Source organism: Bos indicus x Bos taurus, chromosome 11 (assembly GCF_003369695.1).
Source record: "Bos indicus x Bos taurus breed Angus x Brahman F1 hybrid chromosome 11, Bos_hybrid_MaternalHap_v2.0, whole genome shotgun sequence".
Taxonomy (NCBI): domain Eukaryota; kingdom Metazoa; phylum Chordata; class Mammalia; order Artiodactyla; family Bovidae; genus Bos; species Bos indicus x Bos taurus.
The window spans coordinates 86,799,555-86,818,460 of NC_040086.1; the positions used below are offsets into that span (position 1 = coordinate 86,799,555).

Consider the following 18,906-nt stretch of genomic DNA (forward strand, 5'->3'; position numbering starts at 1 on the left):
TCCATTCTTATACTCTTGCTTCCAATCTGGCAAATCTATACACAAATGCTAAAGTAAATTTAATTTTTCTGAAATATCAATATAAGGGCAGCAAAATGGTTAGTCACCACATTAAAAAAAGAAAACAAGTTTTATAAATGTACTGAACAATACCCAGCAGAAGCCTAAATGAAAGGATACTCAACACTCAGCCACTGTTTCTCCTCCGACTCCTCTGTTCCACCTCACATAGAAAGGGAACAATAAGTATTTGGAGAATGAATGAACTAAAACAAAGAGGGGAAGCTCCAAGATGGCAGGAAAGGGCGTACAACAAGAACACACAAAGCAAACGAACTGCTCAACAGCTTTCTCCTTTCATCAAGACGGTTCTAGGTAGGAGTGTGAAACTGAAAGCAAGGAAACTAAGATTCATTGAACTCGGTCCAGTCACCATGTATTTTAAGTATTAATAGGTTATTTTCTTGCAACCTCAAAACAGTCTTAAGAGATTCTGAAGGAATGGACAAAGCTACATGCTTAAATAAAACTACCAGTTAAAAGAAAATGCTCAAATCTGTTAAGACTCTTACGTTTTACCCCTCCCAGGTCGACAAATACTGCAACTCTTTGAAAAAATATGCTTCTGAAGTCTGCTGCTATGACTCCAAGATGCCCTCCCCGCTGCAGAAAGTCACAGGGCTCCTGTGCCCCTCCCTAACCTCAGTGTCACAAGGCCTCCCCACCTCTGCTGACTAACTCACTTTCTGGAAAGGGTCTTAGTTTGCATAGGAGTAAAATAAGATTCCCCAAATCATTAGATATTTGGCACTTTCTCATCACTCAAGCCCAGATGTTACCACCTCACAAAGATCTTTTCTAAAGTAAAAGTAACCACTATTACTATTACTCTCCATATTACCACAAAAAAAAAAATAAATAAAATAAAATAAAATAAGAAGCCTGCAAAGGTGTGGGAGTTTAAACTCCCCAAGCAATAGCCAGCCACGTGTGCTCTCTCCTTCATGTACCCTGTTCTGACGAACTAATACAGTTGTATCTTAAATTCGGAGTCTGGGTTCCTACTCTCTATAATAAATGGTATTACCCTCTTACTTTACACATGAAGAAAGTAAGGACAAAGAGGTTGAATATAAGACTCTCAACATTTAATTTGAAACACCTGATGTTCTTTCAGCACTTTAAGCTTAAACTATACAATTTTTACTACCTAGATGGCAAGCCCAAATTAATCAGGTTTTATTCTAATTAAATTTAATTAAGATTAATCAGGTTTTAGCCTAATAAAAACAGTCACTACTAAAGTTTAAACAGGAACATGAGTTGGCATCTAGGCATTCTCTGTTATTCATCTAAGAACAGCAATGTATTTCATGCAGTTATTTCACCAACATTTATATATATTATATATTTCACGTGTGTATCCTTAAAGCTACCTTAGGTAGAAGAGTCCGCCATTATCTTTAGCCTAATTTCAAACCTGAGCATCTGGCTCTAGGCAATCAGTCACAGAAATAAAAAGCATCAACTAAACTTCACCTCAGATTCTTCTCAATAACTGTTAATTATATGTACTCCCTGGATTAATGAAATAGATTGCCTTTCAAAGCACACCCATGCTGAGGTTATTTTAAAGGAAATTAATTTTCCCTATTATAAAAGGGTGTGTTCAAAATCACTGTGAGAAATGGATTTCTGAAAGCTGAGTATCATATTTAACTTGCCTAACCTGACAACTCCATAGCTGAAACATGTCAGAAGAGAAGCAATTTTTTTTAAAAGCACAGAAAATCATGAGAGATTACAGATACAGAATAGAGAAACATATGCCAACAGATACAAAGAAATATGCTCCCTTGACTAATATTATTTTTTGCATAGGAGTTGCACCACTGAAAAATCAAATCATCTATAATAAACAATAAAAAATGGGTATGCTTTAAGAAGTTGCTTCCAATTTTACCAAAAATAATTATCGACTTTAATTCTATTTTGGCTTAAAATTCAGGCAACTTCATTAGAATCTATTTAGAATTCCAATTGCACACACCCAAATTATGAAAATGAAAACATGATTGAAAAATACAAGCACATATGAAGAAAGAGCTTACCAAGTTTTCGTTTTCTTTTAAGTCCCCGGTTGATGGCTTGTATTTTAGTATTAGGAATAGCCCCAGTGTCTATAACTTCCCTAGATCTCTGCAGGAAACAGAGGCAGACCGTTAAAATAGACCACACAGGTAACTTCACTTCTCCTTGACTGTGTTTCCAAGCATGCTCTGGGGTGTGTAATGAACCAGACGGTGGATGCCAGGACCAATGACCATAGCACTTTGGGACAATTAGATAAAGTGGACACTCTGGTTAGCCTTTATGTTATTTTCTGATTCAGAACTTCTTAGTACCTAAAACTGTGTGGAGAACAGTCTTAAACATACTAAATAAATTACTGTCAAATGAATAACCTTTTATTTTCAATCAGTTTTTAATTGTTTGACATCAATCCTAAAGTCAAATTTATTCACCCTTTTCTCCACCCCAAACCACTTTGAAACTAAAATAATTTCTGTATTTATTGTAGTCAGCAATGCCTGAGCTACACACAGATTACTTTCATCCTACTTTTCTATGTGTTGGAATCATACTCTAAAACAGCTTTATAAAATTATAAAAGTACTACTTTCATTCTTAATCAGACCTGTAAGATTTCAGAATGACTTATTGCTGAGTACGGTTCACCCCAAAGTCTTCAATTCCAAGTGCTCTCAAGGGCTGGGACCTAAGATTCCAGTTCTCTCACAACCAAAATATATTAATAAAAGCATCAGCCCTACGTGATGGGGGAAAGGTGAAGATTTTTAACCAAGAGAGAACACTACCTATGTATTTGTCTAAATCTAGAGATTTGGAATGAAATTTATCTTCAACTTTCATTAAGAATAAAAGAAATGCCTCTAACAACAGGATTTTTGGAATACATTCTCTCTGTATTCCACAGAAACCACATTCAAAGCCGTTCTGGTGGATGGGGTTGGCCACACTGAGAACGTAAGACATTTCAGAACACACACCAGAGCAATTATCCAACAAAAAAAGGTAAAACTTATAAAGAGTGGGGGTGGGGGTGGGGGGTGGAGAGGATGGCGGGGGAAGGCTTAAAATAAGAATTAGACAAAATGCAAAATAACTAAAAGTTAAAAAAACCTAAATACCCAGACTGAAGCTGTAACTAATTACAGAATGGTTATACTGTGGACTATTTATACAGTTAATTAACACATTCACACAAGATTGGGGGTACTCACCCGTATCCCCTTGCCCCTCTCATATACAGACAGTCTCTCATATAAAAGACTAAATGGAAGCTACTGAAATGTATGTTGAGCTCACTGGTGATTGTAGCTTTCATCTTCATCATTTCTACATTTTCTACAGTAAATCTGCTCTTACGATCATATAAATCTGTTAAACTCACACGATCTTAGCTTATACCTTTATTAAATACCCATAAAATACTTGCAAGAATGTCTATACATAGACCAGATTTAAGATCTGAAAATATTTTTCCTGTATAAAATCAATCAAGATAACATTCTAATTCCTTTATGAATTCAGAAGGCCTTCCTTCAGATGATGGGTATCTAGAAAATGAAAATTACATACAAGAGTAAGTTGAGGGGCAATGAAAGGAGCAGAAAAACACAGAAAGCTGTACCACAACCTTCACTCTCCGTAGGTCTAACCACAGCTCACCAGCCATTTCCCACCAGGTGGATTTAAACATTGGCACACCAAGCCCACACCAGTCACGTCCTTTTCTATCTGAAGAATGTGCCATAAAGCCAAGAGAACCACTGAGGTTGTGCAACACACAGCTCTGTCTATCACACGGGAGGCACTGAGATAGGTTCTGGGCCTGTAGGAAGATGGTGCCCACCGTCCAGAATGCTCCACTCTTGACAGGTTATTCCATACAAAGCTGGTACCTTTCAAGTGTGGAAATACTGGTATTAGGATCTTTCAAGTTAAAAACTGACTGCAGCAGATTTTATCAGACAGAAATAAATAGAAACACTATCAAAGACAAATAAAAGAAAGCAATTAGTTAATGTATTAATAGTTTAATTTCTCCAAAAAAAGTATATGCTGTCTTCATCTGCTAATGACAGTCCATTATACACATCTTGCTTCACCGTGTTTACATTTGCACTGCTGGTACAAAACCAAAAACTGTTAATGCCTCAACAAACATCAAAGCAAAGGACCCAACTGCGTATATTTAAAGTGTATGATCTGATGTGTGTGTATGTATATCCATGAAACCATCACCACAAATGAAGTAATGAACATATTATCACCCCAACAGTTTCATCGAGTGAGTTCATATTTTATGAATACTGTGGGTGACCAAATGGGAAGCAGAATGAAGAACAATGACTGTCTCAATGATAGTTGCAAGCTACATTAACCACTTTTCTCAAAAATCCCGGAGGACTACAGGGCAAAGGTAATAAATATATCTGCTCTTCCTGGCTCTGTAGACTTTGAGCAAATCCTCTTCCGGAGAGAAAACTCCTGGTGTGTTTAGCCCACCCAACAGCAGGCTGTCCACACTCTGGATTATTTCGGTTATGTTGTTCTGTCCTGAGGGTTGTGGTGACGAGAAGAGGACCTAGCACTCCCTGTGTGAATGCAGTCTCATTTACCACGGACCCACAGGACAGGATGTCAGCCTCTGTCCTAAGAGGCAGGTGTGGTGGAATTAAATGAACGCTGGCTTGAGTTAGAAGCCTCAGGTTCAAATCCTGCCTTAATACTTTCTAGCCATGAGACTTTGGCAAACTCACTCACCTGATGAGGCCCACTTGCCCCACCTGTAGACAGGCATAATAGTGTATCTCACACATTGTCAAGAGGAGGAAATGAATGAATAGATAAGAAAACACTCATGATGTGTAAGGCATTGTGCAAAGACATAATGATAACAATGTATATTTCCAGTACTCAGGATAGTCCTCTAACATTGTATATTCCAAACCTCCATGCTATCATGGCACATTAAAAACTCTTAAATAAGTACTAACTAATGAAAAGAAATTTATCATCTTCCAAGTGCAAGTTTAATTACTTCCCCTTATAAATATACCATACAGTCTGAATCAGGAAAACACTTATATTTATAGCCCAAGATAGTTTCAGAAGCTCATCCTAAATCTAATTCACAAAGTCTTTAACCCTTGTGTCACCATTTGAGGACGACTTATATTCTTGGTATTTGGGCACTGCTTAGTAATAAAAAATAGATCAATTTGGCGGTGCGGCGGGGGCGAGGGGGGGTACTATGCCATATAATAGGCTGAAATTGCAAATTTTAAAGCACAAGCAAATTCATAAATGAGACCTGTTACTTACTTCTGTAACATTGTGGCAAGAAGTGCAATAATATTTGCCTTCATCAGTAAGACCCCAAGAAACAGCGGCACACTGAGAGCAGCGCTCTCTGAACTCTCTCTGTGGGAGAAAAGGAACATCACATTTAACACACGGCGCCTAAACCCTGCAGTTCCACCTACAGGCCTCCCTGCAACTTTACTCTATCAGTAAAGAATCGCTGAAAATAGAAAACATACCAAAGAGACTATTATGTACAAACAAGAAGAGCAGTTCTGTCTGAGCAGTTTGAAATGGAATTAAACTATTAAATGTTTCTAAAACACGCAGTGTGTGGGAAGGGGAAGAAAAAAGGTGGTGGGGTAAAGTGGGGGGTGGGGGAAGATGAGTAAATAAAACTTGAAAATGCTGTGAGGAAAAAAGATGATGAGATTTAAGTACAGAGAAGACTTAAACAGCATACCGTTTGGAACTTCTTCCAGGACACTAAGAACACATAACCCACCACAAAGGAACCAGAGTTTTATTAGGGTTATTTCAAGTTTCCATTTGTTCATTCAGCAATCCAAGGAGTACCTACTATGTATGCTCTAGACACTTAACTAGGTGCTGGAGATGTGACGTTGAGCAAAACAGACAAGATCCCTACTCATAACTCTACAGGCTCATGGTGAGTTCTAGTTGTTCATTTCATTAACCCAGCATCTACACACCGCTAACCATCATTCAAGAGGCATTTATCAGCACCTACAATGAGAAAAGCCTTCTATCACCATGATGCTTCTGTACATACATAGACTGGCACTAAATAATCAATTCTCAGCTCTTTGGTGTGTGAAATCTTATTATTATTGATCTAATTACCCAATATTCCTCTAACACCATCAGTTCAGTTCAGTTCAGTTCAGTCGCTCAGTCGTGTCTGACTTTGCAACCCCAAGGACTGCAGCAGCCAGGCCTCCCTGTCCATCACCAACTCTTGTAGTTTACTCAAACTCATGTCCATTGAGTCCGTGATGCCATCCAACCATCTCATCTTCTGTCCTCCACTTCTCCTCCCGCCTTGGATCTTTCCCAGCATCAGGGTCTTTTCCAATGAGTCAGTTCTTTGCATCAGGTGGCCAAAGTATTGGAGTTTCAGCTTCAGCATCAGTCCTTCCAATGAATATTCAGGACTGATTTCGTTTAGGATAGACTGGTTGGATCTCCGCGCAGTCCAAGGGACTCTCATCAAAGACTGACAAAACGCACGGCCAATTGATTTCAAAAGCAGGTCAAGTTTTCAGGGACCCTATACTAGTAACCAGTAAAATCTTGGCCGTGCCCTCACACCCGAATCTGGCCCTCCCTACGCAAGGCCGAGACGAGGATTCCCAAAGACTAGGTGCTGGAAGATATGACCTTACTTGGGGTTACAGGGGTTACTTGGGGGGCATTCGGGTTCCAGCCCCCGGCCTCCCTCGCCCTACCTCCAGCATCAAAGGGAACTTGCGGGTTGTCCAGTCTAGAGCAGGTGAGCCACGAGGGCGGCCACCTCACAAAACCCACAAGTTCATCCTACCCCTAAAACACACCCCCCTCGATCAACACCTCACCCCGTCTCCACTCACAACCTCACCCAGCCAGCAGCTCCAGCCTGTCTCCCCCATCACGCCGGTACCCACGGCCCGCCAGCTCCATCCCTTTCTGACCCGCCCCACTTCGAGACCAGAGCGCCTCCACAGCCAGCTGGCGTCCTCCGGCGCCTTCTCCTCAGCCTCATGGCCCTCCCGCCCCGTCGCCTGGTCGCGCAGCAGCCGGACTTCTTACCGCCTCCTCCAGGTCCATAACGGCGCCTTACCCGCTTCAGCCCCGGGACCCGTTACCCAGGCAGCGAGCGCAGCTTCCGGGAGCGGCGGGAAGAGCCCTCCGGGCGGAAACCCAGACTCTTGACTCTAGATTTCCGTCTCCTACAGCCGCAGGGAAGCCTCTGCGAGCGGTGGAAGGAAGCTCCGCTAATCCGGCACCCCTCCCAGAAAGCATCCCGTTCCTACTCTAGGAACCGAAGCCAATCAGTAAAAAAAAAAAGGTGGGCGGCGCCTACTGCTGAGCGGATTCAGTCTCTTCCGACAGCCGGTGGGAAATGCGAAAAATGAAAAGAAATGAGAAAAGGCGAAACAGTTGTCTGAGGAGGCCTTCCTTACAAATAGCTGAGAAAAGAAGAGAAACTAAAGGCAAAGGAGAAAAGGAAAGCTGTACCCATCTGAATGCAGAGTTCCAAAGAATAGCAAGGAGACGTAAGAAAGCCTTCCTCAGTGGTCAGTGCAAATACAGGAAAACAATAGAATGGGAAAGATAGCGATCTCTTCAAGAAAATTAGAGATACCAAGGGAAAATTTCATGCAAAGATGGACACAATAAAGGACAGAAATAGTATGGAGCTAACAGAAGCAGAAGATATTAAGAAGAGGTGACAAGAATACACAGAAGAACTATACAAAAAAGATCTTCATGACCCAGATAATCACCATGGTATGATCACTCACCTAGAGCCAGACATCCTGGAATGTGAAGTCAAGTGGGCCCTAGGAAGCATAACTACAAACAAAGCTAGTGGAGGTGATGGAATTCCAGTTGAGCTATTTCAAATCCTAAATGATGACACTGTGAAAGTGCTGCACTCAATATGCCAGCAAGTTTGGAAAACTAAGCAGTGGCCACAGGACTGGAAAAGGTCAGTTTTCATTCCAATCCCAAAGAAAGGCAATGCCAAAGAATGTTCAAACTACCGCATAATTGCACTCATCTCACACGCTAGCAAAGTAATGCTCATAATTCTCCAGGCCAGGCTTCAGCAATACATGAACCGTCAATTTCCAGATGTTGAAACTGATTTTAGAAAAGGCAAAGGAACCAGAGATCAAATTGCCAACATCATCTGGATCATCGAAAAAGCAAGAGAGTTCCAGAAAAACATCTGCTTCTGCTTTATTGACTATGCCAAGGCCTTTAACTGTGTGGATCACAACAAACTGTGGAAAATTCTGAAAGAGATGGGAATACCAGACCACCTGACCTGGCTCTTGAGAAATCTGTATGCAGGTCAGGAAGCAACAGTTAGAACTGGACATGGAACAACAAACTGGTTCCAAATTGGGAAAGGAGTACATGAAGGCTGTATATTGTCACCCTACTTATGTAACTGATGTTCAGAGTACATCATGCAAAATACCAGGCTGGAAGAAGCACAAGCTGGAATCAAGATTGCCGGGAGGAATATCAATAAACTCAGATATGCAGATGACACCATCTTTATGGCAGAAAGTGAAGAAGAACTAAAGTGCCTCTTGATGAAAGTGGAAGAGGAGAGTGAAAAAGTTGACTTAAAACTTAGCATTCAGAAAACTAGGATCATGGCATGCAATTCAATCACTTCATGGCAAATAGATGGGGAAACAATGGAAACAGTGGGAGACTTTATTTTGGGGGTCTCTAAAATCACTGCAGATGGTGACTGCAACCTTAAAATTAAAAGATACTTGCTCCTTGGAAGAAAAGTTTTGACCACTCTAGACAGCATATTAAAAAGCAGAGACATTACTTTGCCAACAAAGGTCCATCTAGTCAAAGTTATGGTTTTTCCAGTAGTCATGTATGGATGTGAGAGTTGGACTATAAAGAAAGCTAAGCGCTAAAGAATTGATGCTTTTAAACTGTGGTGTTAGAGAAGACTCTTGAGAGTCCCCTGGACTGCAAGGAGATCCAACCAATCAATCTTAAAGGAAATCAGTCTGAATATTCATTGGAAAGACTGATGTTGAAGCTGAAACTCCAATACTTTGGCCACCTGATGTGAAGAGCTGACTCACTGGAAAAGACCCTGATGCTGGGAAAGATAGAAGGCAGGAGGAGAAGGGGACGACAGAGGATGAGATGGTTGGATGGTATCACCGACTCGATGGACATGAGTTTGAGTAAGCTCTGGGAACTGTTGATGGACAGGGAAGCCTGGTGTGCCCCAGTCCATGGGTTCGCAAGGAGTCAGACACGACTGAATGACTGAACTGAACTGAACTGACAGCTGATCTCTCCTGGCCACTCTTAAGTATGTGGGCTGGGAGGGGTGCCATGGCTTGGACCCCGACCCCTCTGGACTCTCCACCTACTTCTGGCTTTTCACAGCACAGGAGAGTTGCCAGGTTCTGGAGGAAAGAACACATTGTTGGATTAGACCTGGGTTTCTTATCACAGCTTTTCTGTGCCTCCTCTGTAAAAATTAGCTACTACCCATGAGTCCCTTGCAAGGGATCCTCGCATGGTAAATACTTATTAAATTTAGTTTCATTGTTTTCCTTTCATTGAACACATTCATTTCATTAAACAGGTGCTGTTTTAAGTCTTGGGATTCAGTAGTGAGCCCAGTAAAGAAAAATTCCTTCTTTTATGGAGATTATAAACTAGTGGGGAGAGAAAAAATAAATAAGGAAAATATATGGTATATTAAATGGGCATGATTGCCAAGGAGGGAAAAATAAAACAGATAAAGGAGAACGGGAGCCATAATGTGGCTTCAATTTTAAATGGAGTGGTCAACAGTATGAGTGGAGTAGTCAACAGTATGAACACCAAGGGGTGGGACAAAGAGGGATGGGACAAATTGGGAGATTGGGGTTGACGTATTGATACACTATTGATACTAAGTCTAAGTGTAAATAGATAACTAATGAGAACCTACTGTATAGATCAGGGAACCTTACTCAGTGCTCTGTGGTGACCTGAATCCAAAATTGGGAAGGAAATCCAAAAAAAAGAGGGATGGGATACACGTATGTGGTATACCTATAGCTAATTCACTTCACTGTGTAATAGAAAGTAACACAACACTGTAAAGCAACCATACCAGTAAAAGTTAATTAAAAAAAATAAGTGAAGTGGTCAAGAAAGGTCTCACTGAGAAGGTGACCTATGAGGCAAGGGAGTAAGAACCATGCTGGGAATATCATTCCCAGCAGAGGGAACAGTGAGGACCAGGGCCCTAGTCCCGAGTATCATTTCAGGATCAGCAAGGAGGTCAGCCAGTGGCTGGAATGGTGAACTAAAGGGAGAGTAGAAAATGAGGTGGGGGCAAAATCGAGTTATAAGGGCTTAGAGAAACTGTATAAGCAGGTGGAGGATTTACACAATCTGACGTGTTTAAAAGATCAGTCTGTCTATTGTGGGGCTTCCCTAGTGGCTCAGACAGTAAAGAATCTTCCTGCAATGCAGGAGACACGGATTCAATCCCTGGGTCAGGAAGATCCCCTGGAGGAGGAAGTGGAAACCCACTCCAGTATTCTTGCCTGGAAAATTCCATGAACAGAGGAGCCTGCCAGGCTCCAGTCCACGGGGTCACAAAGAGTCGGACACAACTAAGTAACTGACACTGGCTATTGTGAGGAGAATGGACTGCCGGGGTAAAGGCAGAAGCTGGGAGGCAAGTCAGGAGACTATTAAAATAATCCTAGTTGCTTGAACCAGGTGAAAGCAGGGGAGACAGTGAGAAGTAGACATGGAAATGTGTATTTTGAAGGTGGAACCATAAGGATAACTTGATGGACAAAAAGTCCATCAAGCAGCTATAGAGGAAGAAGGGAGTCAAGTATGACTTCAAGATTTTTGTCCTGAGCACCTGGAAGAGTGAAGATATATTTGACAGGGTAGGGGCAGGCTATGGTTGGAAGAGTTTGGGAGGAGGTAGAGGAGGAATCGGGAATTTGATCTTTGGCATATGAAGTTAGAGATGCTTATAAGACGTGCAGGTCGGATAAGAAGGCAATTGGATGTAGGAGTCTAGCATTCAGAGGCAAGTTCTGGTCTGAAGATATATTCTTGGGTGTGCTTTCTGCCTAGATGGTATTTAAAGTCATGAGAGTAGTTAAGATCACCAAGGGAGTAGCTCTGTATTCGCTCACTCCTTCTTCACTTGTCAATTCATTTCTTTCCCAAAGTCATTAAACACCACTGTGTCAGGGCATTGTGCCAGGAATTGGGAAAGGACAGATAAACAGGACCAAGTTCCTGCCTTCAAGAGGCACCCAGTGCAGTGGGGTATTCAGTCTTATTATTTTATCATGGTGCTAGTTAAATGCTCTTCTCCAGCTGTCATTTACCAGTCTTGGCTCTGAAACTTCAGACTCTTACCTATGTTCAAAGCACCAAGACTTGTCATATGAACAGCTTGATTATAAGCCTCTAATTATGGCCCTGATATCAAATGTTGAAATATTATAATGGGGAGGGGACAGAATCGAATATCCAACTAAATAGCAGTTGTGTATTGAACTAAAAGTTCACCAGGGGCTTCCCTGGTGGCTCAGATGGTAAAGCATCTGCCCGCAATGCAGGAGACCCGGGTTCAATCCCTGGGTCAGGAAGATCCCCTGGAGGAGGAAATGGCAACCCCCTCCAGTACTCTTGCCTGGAAAATCCCATGAATGGAGGAGCCTGGTAGGGTTCGTGGGGTCCACATAGAGTCAGACACGACTGAGCGACTCTTAAGTAATTGAACTAGACTATGAGCACCATGGCATTGGGGATTTTTTGTCTTTTTGTTTATGGCTAAAGACCCAGCCTGGCTTGAAACTCAACATTTAAAAAAACTAAGATCATGGCATCCAGTCTCATCACTTTATGACAAAAGAAGTGGAAAAAGTGAAAACAGTGACAGATTTTATTTTCTTGGGTTCCAGAATCAGTGCAGATGGTGACTGTAGTCATGAAATTAAAAGACACTTGTTCCTTGGAAGGAAAGCTATGACAAACCTAGTGTGTGCCTGCTAAATTGCTTCAGTTGTATCTGACTCTTTGTGACCCTATAAATTGAAGCCTGCCCAGATCCTCTGTCCACGGGATTCTCCAGGCAAGAATACTAGAGTAGGTTGTAGTGCCCTCTTCTAGAGGATCTTTCTGACCCAGGGATTGAATCTGTGTCTCCTGCATTAGGTAGATGGGTTCTGTACCACTAGCACCACCTGGGAAGCCCCATGACAAACCTAGACAGCATATCAAAAAGCAGGGACACCACTTTGCCATCAAAGGTCTGGATAGTCAAACCTATGGTTTTTCCAGGAGTCATGTATGGATGTGAGAGTTGGACCATAAGAAAGCTGAGTGCTGAAGAATTGATGCTTTTGAACTGTGCTGGAGAAGACTCTTGAGAGCCCCTTGGACTGCAAGGAGATCAAACCAGGACTGATGCTGAAGCTGAAACTCCGATACCACCTAATGGGAAGAGCCAACTCACTGGAAAAGACCCTGATACTGGAAAAGCTGGAAAGCAAAAGGAGAAGGGGGTGGTAGAGGATGAGATGGTTAGATAGCATCACCAACTTAATGGACATGAGTTTGAACTCCAGGAGACAGTGGAAGACAGAGGAGCCTGGCGTGCTGCAGTCCATGGGACTGCAAAGAGCCCACTTTTTTAAGACATTTATAAGCTCATGGAAATGAACTCTCAGGGAGAGAAAAGTGCTGATGCAGAAGAGAGAGGGCACAATTTCAGGGGGCTCTCCCTGAGCTGAGAGATGGCCAAGCAGAAGGATTGGCCTCATTGACAATTCTTCTGTGAACTGAGAGTGTGTGAGCCAACTCAGACACTCACTATGGGAATACCCAGAAAGGCTTTTCTGATAATTTCTGGTGAGAGGGGACATCATCAGCTGAGTGTGGGGTTAGGGAGCGGGGGTATGGAATGTCTGAGGAAGAATCAGAGGTACTATCTCTTGGAAATGGGAGAATTAAACCAGAAATCTAATAAATTATCAGGCAGCATTAGGGGCCCCTGGATGTCTGTGATCTTAAATATAAAGATAAGGCCACTCAACACACCCAGTCACTCAGCTACTTATTTGGTTAAAACATCCCATTTACTCCATTAGGTGTATTGACAATTTCAAAAATGTCTCCTGGGCAATATACCACTGACAGCCATTTGTCATCCCGTGTCCAAATCTGACACTTGTATTTTGGTGTGAAAAGGAAAAAAGATAACTTATCTGTAAGTCTGATAGGTTTTTTAAGCATTTTGCCACAAGATATCCACAACCATCACTGTGGAATGAAGGACTTCCACGGAGATTCAGCCCATTACAGGTTACAGTAGTGATCCTGTGACGGCTGAACAGTTTTGTGTTTAAAAAATTAAGTAGATCCATTAACCTACCTTGGGCTTCTCAGGTGGCACTAGAGGTAAAGAACCCACCTCCCAGTGCAGAACAAAAAAGAGAAGTGGGTTCAATCCATGGGTCAGGAAGATCCCCTCTAGAGAAGGAGATGACAACCCACTCCAGTATTCTTGCCTGGAGAATCCCATGGATAGAGGAGCCTGGTGGGCTATAGTCCATGGGGGTCACAAAGAGTCGCACACGTCTGAGTGACTTAACACACACATGGCATCCTGCAGTGACGGGCACACTCCTGCCTTCAGCATTTGCTGCCACTTCCTGCTGGTGGATGAGGCCATGGATGGGTTATGCCCACAGCACTGAAGGCAATCTAATCTCAGTCTTTTTATCATTCTAGTCACAGCAGCCACTCCTTCACTTGTTGTATGGATACAATTTTACCAAAAATATTGCTTTCATAACAAAAATTATTTACTGTTGAGAATATATGCTCCCTGGTGCATCTTCTTGTTAGCAGCTCCTCAGTTCAGTTCAGTCGCTCAGTCGTGTCCAACTCTTCTAGACCCCATGAATCACAGCACGCCAGGCTTCCCTGTCCATCACCAACTCCCGGAGTTCACTCAGACTCACGTCCATCGAGTCAGTGATGCCATCCAGCCATCTCATCCTCTGTCGTCCCCTTCTCCTGCCCTCAATCCCTCCCAGCATCAGAGTCTTTTCCAATGAGTCAACTCTTCGCATGAGGTGGCCAAAGTACTGGAGTTTCAGCTTTGGCATCATTCCCTCCAAAGAAATCCCAGGGCTGATCTCCTTCAGAATGGACTGGTTGGATCTCCTTGCAGTCCAAGGGGCTTTCAAGAGTCTTCTCCAACACCACAGTTCAAAAGCATCAATTCTTCGGTGCTCAGCTTTCTTCACAGTCCAACTCTCACATCCATACATGACCACTGGAAAAACCATAGCCTTGACTCGACAGACCTTTGTTGGCAAAGTAATGTCTCTGCTTTTGAATATGCTATCTAGGTTGGTCATAACTTTCCTTCCAAGGAGTAAGCGTCTTCTAATTTCATGGCTGCAGTCACCATCTGCAGTGATTTTGGAGCCCAGAAAAATAAAGTCTGACACTGTTTCCACTGTTTCCCCATCTATTTCCCATGAAGTGATGGGACCAGATGCCATGAACTTCGTTTTCTGAATGTTGAGCTTTAAGCCAACATTTTCACTCTCCACTTTCACTTTCATCAAGAGGCTTTTTAGTTCCTCTTCACTTTCTGCCATAAGGGTGGTGTCATCTGCATATTTGAAGTTATTGATATTTTTCTCGGCAATCTTGATTCCAGCTTGTGCTTCTTCCAGCCCAGCGTTTCTCATGATGTACTCTGCATAGAAGTTAAATAAGCAGGGTGACAATATACAGTCTTGATGTACTCCTTTTCCTATTTTCAGCTCGTCAGAAGTTCAATAATTCTTTTCACACTTCATTTTTAAAAAATTTTGTTGTTCAGTCACTAACTCGTGTCCAACTCTTTGTGATCCCATGGACTGGAGCACACCAGGTTTCCCTGTTCTTCACTATCTCCTTTGTTCAAATTTACATGCATTGAGTCAGTGATGCTATCTAGCCATCTCATCCTCTGCCGCCCTCTTCTTCTCCTGCCCACAATCTTTCCCAGCATCAGGGTCTTTTTCAATGAGTCATCTCTTTGCATCAAGTGGTCAAAGTATTGGAGCTTCAGCTTCAGCATGAATCCTTCCAATGAATATTCAGGGTTGATTTCCTTTAGGATGGACTGGTTTGTTCTCCCTGCTGTCCAAGGGACTTTTATTTTTAAAAATAATTTTATATATTTGTTTATTTTTGACTGTGCTGAATCTTCATTGTCGTGCGGGCTTTTCTCTAGCTGCCTTGAGCAGGAGCTGCTCTCTAGGTGCCGTGTGAGGGCTTCTCATTGTGGTGGCTTCTCTTATTGAAGAGCATGGCTCTAGGTGCTTGGGCTTCAGTAGTTGAGGCTCGTGAGTTACAGACTCAGTAGTTAAGTGTGAGCTCAGCTGCTCCACCCCATGTGCGATCTTCCCAGATCAGGGATTGAACCCATGTCTCCTGCTCTGGCAGGTGAATTCTTTACCACTGAGCCACCAAGCGAAGCCCCCACATTTCATTTTTGAAACAGTCTAGGGACTGCCATAATCAGGGACTTGTTAGAAACATCTATATTTTATTCAACTGCCTAAATTGCAAGCCTGTATGATTTGTTCTCATTCTTGTTTCTTCTAAATTTTCAGCTTTCTCTCTATCTTCCAAGATTATTTGTTGCCTATTGTTTCAGCCATATGTATTACAGCAGAGTGATAGAAAGCTGACAAATACAAAATATAACTTTAGGGAGAGGACGGCTGCTTTAGAAAATATAGCCAGGTAGGTGTCTATGGTGACCCAGCTGGGGGTCACGAGGGAAACCTCTCAGAAGAAGGGCCAGGCGAGTCAAGATGGGAACACAGTGAGCACCCCTGCAGGAATCTGTGTCCCAGGGAGAGTGACAAGGCCTGAAGCCACCGAACTTGGTGTGTTTGAGGAACAAAAGGAAGCCTGTGTGGCTGGAGGTTAATAGGTGAAAGGTCGAGTTATTTGCATCCGGGTCAGGAGCTGGGAAAGGCTAGACTGCCAGTTGCTAAAGCCCTTGTGGACTCACAGGGCTAACATACAGCCAGGGCACCCGTGCAGCCCCTTCCACATGTTATACCAGGCATCCCTGGTGGTTCCAACATCTTGACCACCATCTTTGGCTCCCGCCAGGGAGGGGGATGGGACTCTGGGTGGATCAGGTCTAGGCTGGCCGGCCAGCTATGACCCCTGGTCCTGAGTGCCCACTGAACCTGGGCCTGTCTGGGGGGTTTACAGTCTTCATGAGACTTTGGCTTAAAGAGAGCAGGGAGAGCTGGGGGGAGCAGAAAAATGGGGCCCCACACAGGCACCAACCAGACATTGGGGCTGCACAGGAGGGTGGGTGGGCTGTGGAGGAAGGAGGGGCTTGAGGACACCAGGGTGCAGCCCCTCTTCTCACCATCCTTACTGAACTTGACTTTCATTTGGGGGCAAGCATTTGTTAAAAACCTTCCAGGAGCCTTCTGGTCAAGGGCACCGACAGCCCTGGTTTCCTTAGAGAGTGACAGCCAGGGCATAGCTAGCATTTTCTTGGCCAGGAACCAATCTAAACACTTTAACTCATTTGAACATTATCATCACCATCAGCCCCATTTTACAGACAAGAAAACTAAAACAAAGAGATGTAAAATTTCTGTACACAGCGCTACACTGAAAGTTCAGCCCAGTAAGTTCATCACCAGGACTTACCAGTGAGGGAGAAAGAAATGAACCAAAGTTTCTGACTGGGATCGTTTGCTTCTCTTCATCAGTTTTTTAGTTCATTCGGTTCCTTCCTCTCCATCTACTTCATTTCAGCCCTCAAACTTCCTGAGAGGTAAAGATTGAAGGTCTCATTTTATAGATTGGCAAACAGAGGCTCAGAGTTTGATGCTGGGTTGCCAGTGTGGTAGCAGCCACATATAGCTCTGTAAATTAAAATGCAATGAAGTGTAAAATGTTCTGTTCAGATAAATAAATATCTTTAAAAATAAAAATTTTTGTAAGCAGCCAAGCCAGGAGTCAAAACCCATCAGCCTGGTGGAGAACCCAGTTTTGGCCGCCATGACATACCCTCTCTAAAAGGTCAGCCTCATGAAATACAATAAAATACTGTAGAGTAGATTCCAGTGGTTTAGCCAGGAATAAGATGTTGACTATGTAAGAACCTCAGATGATATTGTAAAGCTCAGAAGATGTCTGAATATAATTACTCTGCGTTCGACAGAAGCTGAGGGACAATTCAGTAGCACAAACAATATCGTCTTATTAAGAGAAATTCTCTATTTTGAGACCACAAGTTACATAGTGTCTTGTCTACTGATTTAATGGAGAAGTTATTGGAAGAGTTTGAGGCATCTCACTCTGTCAAATCATAGCTCCGACAGGGGCATTATCTAATTAGTGAGAACATGTTAAACCAAAGATCACATGAAAACCAGAAATGACTTGGAAATTGTCAGACTGATTTGACAAATGCTCTGTGTTTCAACTTACCTCATCTGTAGGCAGTTTGATTATATAAACAGATATGGTTTGGTTTATTTAGAAAATAGAAGAGAATGTATTTTAAAATTGTGATTTGCATAGAAACATATATATGACTATTTATTTCCCTACCAGTTGTTAAATATGGGTATTTTGAATATTTCTTCTGAGGCCATGGACGGTATTTCAATTTAATTCTAAACGTGCCGAGAAGTCATTGAAGGATTTTGAACAGAAGAGTGACATGGTCTAATTTGTGCTATAAGCTGTTATTCAAGTCTCTGTATAGGGAACTGCCACAGAGCATAAGCATGTTATGAAGATGGCTACTGGGGAGTGTCAACTGAAAAAATGCACAACCTACAAGTTGAGAACTATGCTTGATTCAGCAGACATACTGAAGACATAAGCTTGGGAGATGGCCTCTCACATAGCTCTGAGGGACTTCTCCAAAGAGGAAAGGGAGGAGCTAGGATACACAGGAGTTTTTGCAAAAACAAACAAACAAACAAACAAAAATCCCAGGTAGTCAGGACATCAAAGCTGGCTCCCCACTCCAGTATTCTTGCCTGGAGAATCCCATGGACAGAGGAGGCTGGCGTGCTGTGATCCATGGTGTCATACAGAATTGGGCATGATTGAGCAACCAACACTTCCACTAAAGAAAAACCAGAATCTGAAGTTAATGAGTGCTGAAGAATTGATGCTTTTGAACTGTGGTGTTGGAGAAGACTCTTGAGAGTCCCTTGGACTGCAAAGAGATCCAACCAGTCCATCCTAAAGAAAATCAGTCCTGAATATTCACTGGAAGGACTGATGCTGAAGCTGAAATGCCAATACTTTGGCCACCTGATGTGAAGAACTGACTCATTGGAAAAGATCCTGATGCTGGGAAAGATTGAAAGTGGGAGGAGAAGGGGACGACAGGGAAGGAGATGGTTGGATGTCATCACTGACTCGATGGACGTGAGTTTGAGTAAGCTCCAGCAGTTGGTGATGGACAGGGAGGCCTGGCATGCTGTAGTCCATGGGGTTGCAAAGAGTCAGACATGACTGAGTGGCTGAACTGAACTGAAGTTAATGAATTTAGCACTTTATTTTTTTATGATGTATGGAAAGATGCAAGAGTCTGGGCTCACTGACCTCTTTCCTTTGATGTGTACCTTAGCTACCTAGCACCAGTATCCTGTTCTCTCCATTCTGAACCTCCTCAGGGTGCACCATGGGGAGAGGGGGTACTGATGA

General features: G+C 42.7%; 1 protein-coding gene across 1 annotated transcript in view; it reads right to left on the reverse strand.

Annotated features, from left to right (window-relative positions):
* TAF1B (TATA-box binding protein associated factor, RNA polymerase I subunit B) overlaps positions 1 to 7,353 on the reverse strand; it is a 55,801-nt gene extending 48,448 nt beyond the window's left edge. The window contains exons 1-3 of the mRNA XM_027556102.1: positions 7,201 to 7,353; positions 5,413 to 5,511; positions 2,112 to 2,199 (exon numbers count right to left, since the gene is read on the reverse strand). Of these exons, the coding sequence (XP_027411903.1) occupies positions 2,112 to 2,199; positions 5,413 to 5,511; positions 7,201 to 7,218 (205 nt within the window). The 5' untranslated portion in view covers positions 7,219 to 7,353. The remainder of the gene's footprint in view (positions 1 to 2,111; positions 2,200 to 5,412; positions 5,512 to 7,200) is intronic.
* Between the last annotated feature and the right edge of the window lie 11,553 nt (positions 7,354 to 18,906).